The 14,243-nt window shown below is 37.9% G+C and overlaps 1 protein-coding gene across 1 annotated transcript; it reads left to right on the top strand.

The window, feature by feature from the left end:
• Positions 1-1,980: 1,980 nt before the first annotated feature.
• Positions 1,981-13,979, top strand: LYSMD3 (LysM domain containing 3). The gene is made up of 3 exons (XM_049769149.1): positions 1,981-2,050; positions 7,453-7,721; positions 12,173-13,979. The coding sequence occupies exons 2-3, from the start codon at positions 7,461-7,463 to the stop codon at positions 12,806-12,808; spliced, it is 897 nt and encodes a 298-aa protein (XP_049625106.1). The 5' UTR covers positions 1,981-2,050; positions 7,453-7,460; the 3' UTR covers positions 12,809-13,979.
• The last annotated feature ends 264 nt before the right edge of the window (positions 13,980-14,243 follow it).

Below are 14,243 nucleotides of genomic sequence, written 5' to 3'. Positions count from 1 at the left end.
CAAAGTTCAAAAACTGCACCTGTTAAATAGAAGCAATGATTCCAGTGCATGCAGATACCAATGAGAAAGTATTTATACAAATGAAACAGGTAGAAAGGTTTGAAATTCTACCATTTTGTCTCTCAGAGGGATCCCACTGCCTATTGACATTAAAATAAGAGAAGTAACCTATGTGCAGAATGAAGATTGTATTCACATTAACATTCATGAAGGCTGAGCAGCTGAAGTTCTACATATCAAGCAGGGAATATATCCTTTGTCTACTGATGAGAAAATGTCTCAGTGATAAATGGTTACAGACAGAGGTGTCACAAGGGCACCAGTACACAGAAGAGCTCCAGCAAACTTCTGAAAAAATTGTTTTGAAGTCTTCTCCCACAGTTCTTTTCGTAGCATAGTGGAGAACAGTGGCTGTCCTCCCCCCAGAAAGAAAAGTATTGCACAGTAAAATTTTGAACCTTCCTTGGCACTTAGCAGAAAATAGAAAAGCATATACTTTGACAATGGTTTAAAACAAAACTTCAAAGGTTTTAAAGATTCTGACATTCTAAAAAGGTTCTGCACCCAACACTGTGCTTGTTTTGTATCTCATATATTACAATGTCCAAACAGCATGGTATCAAAAGAACAAACTGTAATGTCAACACCGGGGAACATTAGTGTCAAGTTAAAACGCTATATCCAATTTAAAAAAATTTTAAAGCTGTATACTTCAAAAAAACAAAGCCCCAAATTAACAGAAACCCGCACCCCCCGCTATCTGCTCATCTATATAAATTTGGGAGACTTAATCATACTTAGTAAATTTGTGAAACATTACGTCATGAAGTTATATAACAACTTAACATCTCAAAGACGACAATCAGTGATATTAGGTTCACTTTGGGGCACAATATTAATCAGATGACAACTTGTAGACAGCTTTTTAATCTTAGAAAAATGAGGAAGCCTGCGAAGTTTGGCTCTAGGGCAGGAGAAACATTTCCTTCGGCCTGACTCTAGGGGGCTCACTTTGCTCATCTCATAAACATGTACAAAGGCTCAAAAAAAAAAAATCACTGTCCCCCCCACTCGAACAGGACCTGCCCTTCAGCATTTTGCTGCTTTTGCAGAAATGCACAAGCTTCAGAATAAAGAATGTACAGCACAAAGTAAAGTTCTTTTTGTTCTCTAATAATTTATTATTAGAAAGACAAATTTCTTTTTTCTTTTTTTTTTTTTAGAAAGGCAAATTTCTTTTTTCTTTTTTTTAGAAAGGCAAATTTCTTAACTATGGATGAGAATGCCATGCTACTTTAGGGAAGTCCAGTCCCACCCTCCAAAAGTTTCCAGATACAGAGCAAGATGTCCACAAAAAAATCCTTAACTATGGATAAGAATGCATGCCATGCTGCTTTCGGGGAGTCCTTTCCCACCCCACAAGAGTTTCCAGACGCAGAGCAACAAGTCCACAAAAGCTCCCCACGAATCCTCAAAAGCCTCCCCACCCCTCCTTTTCAGCGCTTTCTAAACAGTGTCTGCCGGGCAGGACGGATGAAGGAAGGACAAAAGGCCCAGTTGGCAGGACGCTTCAGCAAAGGTCGCGGGTTAAGCCGCAGACTGAGACTAGTCCGGGCAACAGAGCTGCTAAAGTAGAAACCGAAGAGGGCGGGGCGAATCTTAGGGAAGGCGGAGCTAAGGGGCGGGGTGAGCCCGAGTCCCGCCCACCATTCCTCGCGCCTGCGCATCTCGCTGAGGCCCCCCACGAAGCTCGTTTAGCTCGAGTCGGCGGCGGTCCCGGGCGAGCCCTCGCGCCCCCGCCCTTCGAGGGCCTCCTCCCCCGCCCGCCCCCGCCCCGCCCACGTGACGCGATGACGCAGCGCAGGTTTGCGGACGTGGCGCCACGGCCCGGAAGTGGGAGACGTTGGCGGCGGCGGCGGCGGTCGCTGAAGGACGTAGATGGCCGAGCTGCCGAGGCGGCGATGAGCTTCCCCGGAACGGCGGCGGCGGCGGCGGCGTCCGACGACCCGCTGAGCTTCCGGGGATCGAGTCCCCCCTCCTCACGGGGCAGGTAAGATGGCGGCCTGGAGCCGGGTCGCCCCTCGGCGCCAGCCCTCCCTCCGCCTGGCTGGGCGAGTTGCAGGCCGGAGAGCGAGCGCGGCGCCCGGGGAGCCGCTGGTGGCGCCGGAGCTCCCCGGCCACCTGCGCTTCTTGGGCGGGCGGACGGGCGAGGCTGCTTCTCCGCAGAGGCGTCTCTTCCCGCGACTCGGAAACCTCCTGCCTCGCCTCTTCTCCGTGCCTGGTCGGGGGAGAAGCAGCCAGACCTGGGCGATGGAGAAAGGCCGAAGCAGAAGCAGAAGCAAAAGCAAAAGCAGTTGAGGCCTTCCTTCAGAGCTGAGTCGACCCTCCAGGATTGGGATCTGTCCCTCTCTTGTTCTGTTCTGTTCTATTCTATTCTATTGTATTCTATCTTTATTGAAGTACCTTCCAGGATTGGGATCTGTCCGTCTCTTATTCTGTTCTGTTCTATTCTATTCTATCTTTATTGAAATACCTTCCAGGATTGGGATCTGTCCCTCTCTTGTTCAGTTCAGTTCTGTTCTGTTCTATTCTATTCTATCTTTATTGAAACACCTTCCAGGATTGGGATCTGCCCCTCTCTTATTCTGTTCTGTTCTGTTCTATTCTATTCTATTCTATTCTATTCTATTCTATTCTATTCTATCTTTATTGAAATACCTTCCAGGATTGGGATCTGTCCCTCTCTTGTTCAGTTCTGTTCTATTCTATTCTATTCTATTCTATTCTATTCTATTCTATTCTATTCTATCTTTATTGAAACACCTTCCAGGATTGGGATCTGCCCCTCTCTTAATCTGTTCTGTTCTATTCTGTTCTATTCTATTCTATTCTATTCTATTCTATTCTATTCTATTCTATTCTATTCTATTCTATCTTTATTGAAATACCTTCCAGGATTGGGATCTGCCCCTCTCTTATTCTGTTCTGTTCTATTCTATCTTTATTGAAATACCTTCCAGGATTGGGATCTGCCCCTCTCTTATTCTGTTCTATTCTATTCTATTCTTCTTTATTGAAACACCTTGATGACAAACATGATTGTAGTTGGGTTTCAGTCATGGAGAGAACAGCCCCCTTCGCCTCTGCAACATTCCCATCACCCATGTCCCAAGTCTCCCTCCTACCATTCCCACCCCTGCCTGTGCTCTAGACAGGCTTTCTACTTTTCTCATTCATTCTCATTGTTAGGATAGTTCTCAAAGTAGTTATTTCTCTTAACTACACGCATCACTCTTTGTGGGGAGCTTCATGAAGTGAAGCTTTTTGTCTATGAAAATTATTGCAAGAATGTCTTTCATTTTTCTTTCTTTTTTCTTTTTCTATTAATATCTTTATTTACAAATATGATTGTGATTTGGGTTTCAGTCATGGAGAGCACACCCCCTTTCACCAGTGCAACATTCCCACCATCAGCGTCCCAAATCTCCCTCCTGCCACCCCACCCCTGCCTGTGCTCTAGACAGGTTTTCCGCTTGCCTCATTCATTCACCTGGTTATGATAGTTGTCAGTGTAGTTATTTCTCTAACAGCACTCATCACTCTTTGTGGTGAGCTTCAAGTCATGAGCTGAACCTTCCAGCCCTCTTCTCTTTGAGGATTATTGCAAGAATGTCTTTTATTTTTCTTAAAACCCATAGATGAGTGAGACCATTCTGTATCTATCTCTCCCCCTCAGACTTATTTCACTCTGCATACTAGATGATCCTTCCCCCTCTTGTTGCACCCTCCCTGCTGAAGGTCAAAGCTGGAGGTCACAGCAGTTCTCATCCCCGACCATTGTGCTCTCTAGGGATATGTTTTTTCTTTTTTTTCCTCTGGTGCTCCGAAGAAGGCTTGAATATCTCCCCTGGTCAGTTTCATTGTGGACTCTGAATCTTGTGTGGCTTGTAGGTGGGTCCATTATGGCATTGGGGATTTTGCACTTTCTCCCTGCCCTGCCACTTTCTTAGAGACTTGGAGGAAAGAGCCAGATAACATGAAGACTTATCTATGGACTTTGTAATCTTTTATAGAGATGTCTCAGATGCCCTGGGCCAGAGTCTGTTCTATCTAGCTTTTCATGTATTTTATATATTATATAATATTAGGGACAACCTAATAAATGTTTTTCAGAAACAGAAGATTTCTGTTTTGTGCTATTCTGCAGCTTGCATTTCATTACGATTGGGAGTGAGAACATTGACAAAATCCTAACCTTTTAAATATTATTAAGGGCCCACAGAGGGAGAGAGGTTGTCATTATTTACTTTGCATGGTGTCCTCAGAGCCTGTTTCGATCCCTGCTACTCTATAGGGGCCTGTGAGCACAGGGGACGTGCTCCCAAACCAAAAATAAGTAAGTGTTGATGATTAAATAGGTATAAGTAATATGTTATGGACACAGTTGACAGAATGGCTTTGGAGCATTATTTAGTGAAGTTCAATTCACTGTGCCAAGCCAGTTATGTACTAAGTAGTTCTTAAAACATGAGATAGACTTGTTTAATATTTTCCCTGTAAATTCAGAGGATTCATACACATTTTGTAGATTAAAGACAGTGTTAGAAGCATTTGGACAATTAACTGGAAATAAATATTACCTGTTTTAGACAAAGGCGAACTATTTTTAAACTCTTGAGAATTAAATGAAAATATGTATTTTTATTTTATTTTTTATTTTTATTTAATTTATTATGGTATTAAAAAATTTGATCTGGAAACTTTTAAGTCTTGTCATTTGTTCGAATTCCTTGAGTAGAGTGACTACGACTTCAATGGTGGGGGGGTTTTAGGAATCATAGTGTATGGTAATATTAAGGTATATATATCTTATATAGTGAGTGAATGGGTGAAATAGCTACTTTGTAGCTCTTAGTTATTTTTGTTCCCTTAAGTACTTAAATTATGGCTATCGAGCAGGTCCAGAAACTGGTTTTCCAGAATTGGATTTGGTTATAGTTTCAAAATCTTGTGTGTGTGTGTGGTTTTTGGGTCATTTGGATTGCAAAACTGTGTGTGTGTGTGTGGGGGGGGGGGGTTTGGGTCACACCCGGCAGTGCTCAGGGGTTACTACTGGCTCCATGCTCAGAAATCGCTCCTGCCAGATATGGGGGACCATATGGGAGGCCGGGATTCGAACCGATGACCTTCTGCATGAAAGGCAAACAAACGCCTTACCTCCATGCTATCTCTCCGGCCCCTCAAAATCTTCTTTTATAGAGCATGTTAATCATTTGTATTGGAAGTTTAGACTTCAGAAGTGGGTCATTTTGGGAACTTTGAAACATCTTATCTTAGATTTTTCTTGGATTCTTCTTCCTAATTTAAATTCTTACTTGTTCTTTTCTTTACTTTTTCTTTTTTTTTAGGCTAATTTTCCTTCACCAAGAAGGAAGTTGAGCTAAGGGTTCATTCTTGGGCCCACCTTTGCTTATGTATCCATCACTATAACCCAGATCTTTCTTAATTTTGCGATAATGCTCACTTGGCTATTTGATATTCCTTTTGATTTTTCTAGAGGAATTGGTAATCAGAGCCCTACTTTCTCCCAAATTGTTCTTGCAGTAATCCAGATCTTAGAGCAGGGGCCTCAAACTCAATTTACCTGGGGGCCGCAGGAGGCAAAGTCGGGGTGAGGCAGGGCCGCATAAGGGATTTCGCTTACCGAATATTCGCAATAAAAAATCGCATTAGTAAGAAAAAAATCGCAAAAAATCGCATTAAACATTTGCATACCCCGAACGGAACTGCTCGGGGTATGCGAATGTTTAATTCGATTTTTTTTCTTACTAATGCGGTTTTTATTGCGATTACTCAGTAAACGAATAATCGCAAATACTGCGATATTTGAAGGCTGGCCGCGGGCCACACCACAAAATGTTGTATGGAGGGCCGCAAACAGGTCACGGGCCGTGAGTTTGAGACCCCTGTCTTAGAGGATCTTTTTAACAGTGACTAAGTGATGGAAATATATCCTTTTCCTTTTCCTACTTAATATCTGAGCACCATTATAAAGTCCTTCTTAATAATTCTCCAGAATATTCTCTCTGCTCTTTTGACTTTTCTCCACCTCTTACAATAACTATATCCTTTATTTTTGTTCATAAGTAGAGCATTTTTTGGTATTATTTTGATATCAATGACATTTGTTTTAGCTGTTGTTAGGTTTCTTTATGCATTTATAAGTATAAAGGCATTAAAAGTAAATTAAAGATGTGATTTCACATCTTTAAAGCTAAGGTAAATCAGCTTCTCTGCTAGGAATAGGTAGGTGTTATGTACACTAAACAATTATTTTAGTAAGTGGTATAAACAAGACTGGAAATAAAATGAAGCTGAAAATGAATATGGATCTACTATGTTTCTGTTTCTAGTAAAACTAGAGCAAATCAATGGTGAGTTGAGAGTGAGTTGCAATTAGAAGCAGGCAAAGTGACCTAAGATGTGTTCACAGACATAAATTGTGTTTGATGAGGATTTTGTCAAGTTTTGTAAAGCTTCCAGGGAAAGAAAAATCCTGTTTAATAGCAAATTCTTGACCTAAAAAGAAAGCATATACTGTGCTAACTCAGGTCAACATGATCCAGGGAGTTTAGTAAAGACCTAGTACCAAAGATAGATCAAATTTTCATGAGCTTAATACGATGTGGCAGCAAGGACCTGGAAAGAGAACAGAAGTTAAGGTGCTTGTTTTTTGTTAAAGCTGCTAACTCAGGTTCAGTCCTTGGCATCACATATGGTGCTCCAGACTTTCCAGAAGTAAGGCCTGACCACCGCTGGGTATGGCCAAATAATAAACAATAATAGTGAGAGCCAAAAGTTTGGGGTCTTAAAATTGCTCGGTATATATCTGTTTTAATATATAAAACTTAGACCTCAGTCTCACTACAATGAACTGTGTAGTATCTGATTTATATATATACACACACACATATATAGTGCACATTAAAATAATGCAAAAATATTTCCTCTGTTTTCACATATTCAGAATAAAGGTAACTTGGCTAATTTGTCTAAAGACTATTATTTACCCTTGTTGAGATGTAATAGCTCCATACTTCAAAATCATGTATTTTGAAATAAGTGATCCATCTATAAGAAGGAATCACATCTACCATTTCATTATTTCATTGCAAAATATACTGTGCTTCAAAGGTTATAAAACTTGAACTTAAATTTTCTTTTAGGGGGTGAACCATACCTAATCACTCCTCTCTCCTTTAGGAATCACTCACGGGCTTCAGGGGTTCAAACCCAAGTCAACTGCATGCAAGGCAAACACCCTACTTACTATTACTGGTCCTGTGTTTTAAACTACTAAAAAAATACAAAGAATAAAGTGTGAGGTTTTTGTTAATCAGAAATGAATGAATTAAAACTTTTCAAGGTTTTCTGTTTTGTTTCTCTTTCCAGATTTTGAAATGATGGCAGGGAGGCATCAGACTCGTGGTTTTCCTCTTCCAGGAGTTCTTCCAGGGGGTCAAGTCCACTCATTTGGAAGTTGTACAGAGAGTGATCCGTTGTTGGAAGAGGATGCTGAAGTGTATGAGCTCCGACCCCGAGGGAAAGAAAAAGTTCGAAGAAGTACATCAAAAGATAGACTTGATGACATTATAGTATTAACAAAAGACATACAGGAAGGCGATACTTTAAATGCAATAGCCCTTCAATACTGTTGTACGGTAAGTTTTAATTTAATTTTATGTAATGCAGTCCAGAATAAACTTTTTAGTGCAAGTGAAATAAATTGTTTCCATTCATCTTGTTTTTTCCATTCTCTCCTACTTATACCCATAGGAAGTTGTGTATCATGTTGATGGATACTAGGATATTACCTTTTTGGGGGCTTGAGGTGGGTTTTTGGGCCATACCCAGTGACACTCAGGGTTACTCCTGGCTATGCACTCAGAAATCGCTCCTGGTTTGGGGGACTATATGGGACACCAGGGGATCGAACTGCAGTCCATCCTAGGTTAGCACATGTAAGGCAAACACCCTACCACTTGTGCTACCGCTCCAACCCTCAGATAATACCTTTTTATGTTTTTTTATAAATATTTGAATTTCTTTCCTTTTTTGCAGGGGGAGGGTTGGGCCATACCCAGTGATGCTCAGGGGTTACGCCTGGCCCTGAATTTCTACACTTGATCTTAGCCAAAAGGCCGAGAAGCGATGTGAATTTCTTTCTATATCCAAATCCATGATCTATTTTTAGTATTGAAAAAACCCAATTGTATTACTATTTTACTTTTTCAAGTTGTAAGAGAATATATACACACACATGGAGATATTTTTCCTGAAATAATACACTTTGTACACTTGGGTATGTTTCTTCCATACTCCCTTTTTGTTTTCCAGATCTTGGCATCTTTGGTAACTTTAAAATTAGATCACATTATACATATTACTCCACAAGTTGCCTTTGCTTTTTATTATTTCTTATTATATCATAAACATTCTTTTATTTTTTTAAAGATAATTATGTTCTATATTAATACCACAATTATTAAACCATTTTGTAATTCATAGATAATGAAGATTTCCTTGTTCTGCCTTGTGCAATGAATATTATCACAAGTATATCTTTAATAGTGGTACCTTTGTTTAGATATAATAGATGAGATTGATTCCAGAAATGTAACTGATAAGATTAATCTCAAAAAATGAGATTTTTTGATAAAAAGAAAAGCATGTTTTAAATATTTTGTTTAAAATGATTTTATATCTGTATGTCCATCTTGCATCTTTATAGTGTATTTTTTACATTAAATATAGGTTTTCAGTTCTTTTGTTCTCAAATTCCCTATAGAATTTTGAACTGTACTACTACGTATGTCCATGTACATTTTTGAAATTTGTTTTTAGCCCATACTGGTGATGCTCAGGGATTACTCTTGTTTCTGTGCTCAGGGGCCATTCCTGGCAGTATTTGGATACCAATTGGAATGCTAGCGATTGAACTCCGGTCATTTTCATGCAAAGCAAACGTCATACCTGCTGTGCTATCACATCCTTGTATATTTATTTTTAAATGAACATTTAACTTTTATTAATGTATTTAAATGCATTTAAAGACTATACGTTGCATTATGTTTGAACAGTGTAATGTAGGATTCAAAATATCAGGATCTGAGGCTGGAGCAATATTACAGCCAATGGAGTGTTTGTCTTGCACACAGCTGACATCCGATTTGGTTCCTGGACCCCACCAGTGGTGATCCTTAAGTACAGAGCCATGAGTAAGCCTGGTGTGATGCTTCCCTCCAAAAATCCGCACACATACGGTTCTTTTGTAGCCACATAACATTTTTTTTAAATTGAACCACCTTGATAGATATGTAGATAAAGAGTTGTTTATGGTGGAATTTTAGTCAGACAAGCTACATGAAATTTTACACCAGCCCTTCTTCCTTTCTTTTTTTTTGGGGGGGGGGTTTGGGCCACACCTAGTGACGCTTGGGTAACTCCTGGCTTTGCGCTCAGAAGTCACTCCTGGCTTGGGGGACCATATGGGACACTGGGGGATCGAACCATGGTTCGTCTTAGGCTAGCGCTGGCAAGGCAGACACCTTACCTCTAGTGACACCACACCGGCCCCACCCCTTCTTCTCCATAATATTTTTGCCTCTAAAACCTCACATAAAATATTAAAGATTTTAAGTAGGCAAACTGATAGAAACATATATTTGAGGAATATCACAGTTTACCAGTTAAGCTAGCAATATAAAAATGACTACGAAAAAATTTGTTTGCAAATACATTAGTGTTGTATGCTGCTTATAAATTTAGTATTTAGAATTATGACAAGCAAAAATTGGAGGTTAGAATCTCGAATACAACCAAAGAACATGACATATTAGGATATTATCATAAAAATATGCAGAAAGAACTGCGATACTAAATTTTTGGAGTTTAATTCAGAAAGAATATTGAATAGCTATTTATTAGAAAATGTAATTTAAGAACAAAAGAACTTTTGAGTTTAGTAGTAATGTAAAAACAGGAGATAGATATACTTCACTCTAACACTTCCTCTCTTACTCAGTCCTCTCTCCCTCCTTTCATACATTTCAAAAGTTCATTCTTCCAAGAAGACTCTTTTTGGATTTCATGGCATTTAATGAGTAATCTGCAGTTAATCCTATTTTTCTACTTCCTAAAAGCCCTTGTTTGGCTTTGATTCTATAGGTTACTGATTTTATTAATATTTAATTTTAATAGTAGCTAATGTTTGCACATACATAGAGGTATATATAAATCATGTTTTAAGTGTTCAGAGATTTTTTTACTCAGTCTTCACAACTTACTTTGTAGGGTAATTAGTATTGTTGCTGTCATTTACATTCATTTACCTAAATTAAAAGAACTTAAATAACTTGTTCCAAATTGACAGTGTTAGAACTATGCTTCAAATTCAAAATTCAAGCCAAGCTGAATTTTTAACCACCATTATATATTGCTTTTCTGACCATTCTTTTTAATTTCCTTTGTGGGTTTATTTTACTCAGCGTTATGGCATTCTTTAGGGATTCGCTGTCATTTTTTTCCCTCCCAGTCTTTTTTCATATTAAATCTACATACTTTGTAACTTCAATTCACAAGAATTTGGGGGCTGGAGAGATAGTTCAGTAGGCTGGAGAGCAGGCTGTGCATGCAGGATGCACAGGTTTATTCCTGGCACTGCATAGTCCCTGAGCATGGTCCTAGGAGTGACCTTGAGTACCAGTAGATAGAGCCTCTCCCAATTATTTTCCCCCTGAATTTTAGATGCATCTTATCACCATCTTTCATTTGCATATTATAAGACAGTCAGTTAATGTGCATAAAGTTTGCATTCATTCTTTCTTCCCTCCACAGTTGTCACAATATATCAACCCATTGAGTTAATGATATTAGAAGTAAAAGTTTCGGGGGCCAGAGAGATAGTACAGCAGGTAAGGTGCTTGCCTTGCACACAGCCGACCTGGTCTGGTTTGGCCTGATTTGATCCCTAGCACCAAATATCATTCCAAGGGCACCACTAGGAGTGGAGTAGACTTTGAGCACTGCTGGGTATGGCCCAAAAACAAGAAAAAAAATTTCTAGGTTCACTTCACTTCTTACAATATCAGTAGGTGATAAACTGAAAAGGTGAGGTCAAAGCATAATGAAAAATAATTAAAATTATCAATACCATAATGATGATGAAAGGGAACAGTAAAGGTGGTTGAAGACGTTGGCTTACTATTATATAAATCTCTGGTACTCTCCACATGCAGATGTATAGGATAGACATGTTGATGACTATAATGTGTGTATATATATATGTATATATATATATATATATATATATATATATATATATAGAGAGAGAGAGAGAGAGAGAGAGAGACAGTTTGTAACATGACTGGTTTTGATCTTGGGTATAGTTGAATAATACATTTACACTAGAGTTTGTGTGAAATGGCTTCAGAAAGCAAGTGAAGCAGATAAGATTTATCAATTTTAAGGTATCTGGATTTTTTTACACATTTAAAAATTCTAAAGTTAGAATTTGGCATCTTCAGTTTGCAGTTATTTTCTTCATGATACATAAACTAATAGCCTGTAACCTCTGAGGGCTTTTTGTGGTTCTTGTTTTTGTTTTTGTTTTATTCCTTTGTGTGTATGTGTTGTTGGTGGTGGAAAGGTGACTGGAATACTTTTGGTGGTGCTTTTGGTACAAAAGTGTTTTCTTCCAAGAATGACCTTCCAAAGTGGCCTTCCAAGAATTTAATCTGGGACTGCTAAAATAATTTTAGTTAGATAAATTTACATTTATTTATGTTCTGTCATATTAGAGGAGCATAACTACTTGTGATCCTTCACAAATTTTTACAGTCAAGATTAAGTATGATATTTGTACATGATGAACAAAGAAAAATATTGGAGGAGTCTATAATTATACTAGCCAGCATCAGTGTAAATATATTGGGAATAGTAAAAAAAAATAGTGATTTCATAAGATTAGAAGTGACTGAACTAAAATATCTCTGGGTGGGATATTTATTAAATTCAACCAATTTTTTCCTCCCAAAGTTAACTGGAATGAATAACATTAAACTTCTGTTTTCATTTCAAATTCAGTTGAATGTTGCACTCTTTTCTTTTACAGGTAGCAGATATCAAGCGGGTTAACAATCTCATCAGTGATCAAGACTTTTTTGCCCTTAGATCTATCAAAATTCCAGTCAAAAAATTTAGTTCATTGACTGAAACACTTTATCCTCCAAAAGGAAAACAAACTTCACGCCCTGCATCTGTTCAACACGTTACAGAACAACAGGAAATTTTGTCTCCTAATGATTCTCTTTCTTCTACTGAGTCAGCTGGTAGCTTTTTAAAAGAAGTAGACCGAGACATAGAACAAATAGTAAGATGTACAGATACTCAGAAAGAAAACCTTGATGAGGTAGTGTCTGCATTAACATCACAAGGACATTTTGAACCTGATAACAAAAACATTCAGCGTAAGGATCCTTATTATGGAGCTGACTGGGGAATAGGGTGGTGGACAGCTGTAGTGATAATGTTGATAGTAGGTATAATAACACCAGTGTTTTATTTGCTGTATTATGAAATTTTAGCTAAAGTGGACGTTAGTCACCATTCAACAGTGGATTCTTCACCTTTGCATTCGGGAATCACACTTCCATCACAGCAGAGAGAAATGGAAAATGGAATTGCTCCAACTAATCGAGGACATCTTGGCCAACAAAATGATCATAAACAGTTTAGTCAAGATTCTTAGTCACCTGCTGCTCAATCCAGAACATAACAGTTCAAAATCACAAAATTGTTGATCACCCATGTATCTGAAATGTGTGTATCACTTCTGTTTAGTGACCACTTCAAAGGCAGAATTTAGGGAGGTTGAGATGCTTTGTGTTTTTCCTTTTGGGGGAGCCATTTACAAATGGACTGAGGACATAGTTGCTATTGTTAATGTGACAGCAGTAAACACATATCAGTGCTGAAAGGACAAAGGAATTTAAATATCTTTGACAAGTTCTTAAAAGATTTTAACATTTTGGCCTTATGCTTGAATTTTTAAAGCTCATTTTTTATTTAAGGTTAATAATAGTATCAGATGTGTGTGACTGAATAAAACTGACTACTGTGGACCATGAAAACATTTAGTTGTAAACGAAATTTGATTCTAAAATTACTTTTAATACTTTAATTTTGAAGCTTAAGAAAAATATGCGTAACACATGCTATGCAAACAAGTTAAAATAGGGGAAAGAAATATATGTCTTTATGGAGGCAAAGAAATAAGATTAAATGTTTTTATACCCCCAAATAATATGGTTGGAAAGCTGCCATTTGGTCACTAGAACACTGCTCAAAGTAATCTTTACTTTTAAAGAATGCTGCCTCTACAATTTTATGTGGTTTTTAGATTTGCCTCTGATATTTCAAAAAACACTTTTGTAGATCTTTGATGAAAAGTATAATACAGATTATTATTTAGGAAAGAATTCTTTACATACTGTGAGAAGTTGTTGCTGTGTTACCTGTAGCAACATGCCTTGATTTACATCTAATGCCTTAAATATTTTATGTAAGCTAGTATCATTTTTACAATTAAAACTAAGCATTGTAGAGATACAACTCAGTGGTAAAGCATATGTCTGGAATATATGAATCACTGGGTTTGATCATTGGCACTGCGAGAAAGAAATAGAAATCTGGTTTATATAGCTTCAAAAAAATGAAATTAAACATCCCTTCAGACAGTCAAATTGAATTCACAACAGAGGCTTTATAAATCCATCTCTGCCTTCACAATCAAGCACAAGTTTCTCAAAACAGATTTTCACAGTATCTACCTCTGAGATCTGTTTCTAAATATATAAAGATTGGTTGAAAGTTTTATAGTGCCACTTTTTAATACCTACTGTGGATTTGCCAGCCAATCTGGCAAATATTTCCATACTGATTCACTCATTAAATTTTAAAAGTATATGCTTTTAAAATGTAATCCAAAATAATTCATTAAAGATTTGGTGGTATTTTGAGAGCATGTTTTGTGTATAATAAAGCATAGCTTAAGAAATAATATTACCACCACTCCATTTCCTAATTTTTCATGTTCTAATTTTTTGACCATTTTATATTTCAAACTCCAATTTTGATATAGAGTACAAATACATATAATAAATGGGGATTTATGAATTTAAAAG

Source organism: Suncus etruscus, chromosome 2 (assembly GCF_024139225.1).
Source record: "Suncus etruscus isolate mSunEtr1 chromosome 2, mSunEtr1.pri.cur, whole genome shotgun sequence".
Taxonomy (NCBI): Eukaryota; Metazoa; Chordata; class Mammalia; order Eulipotyphla; family Soricidae; genus Suncus; species Suncus etruscus.
This window is presented reverse-complemented; position numbering and strand designations above follow the sequence as displayed.

Coding starts and splice junctions, on each gene's coding strand:
- LYSMD3 (XM_049769149.1), top strand. CDS start 7,461: ATGATGGCAGGGAGGCATCAGACTCGTGGTTTTCCTCTTCCAGGAGTT. Junction 7,722..12,172: donor CCCTTCAATACTGTTGTACG/GTAAGTTTTAAT, acceptor TTTCTTTTACAG/GTAGCAGATATCAAGCGGGT.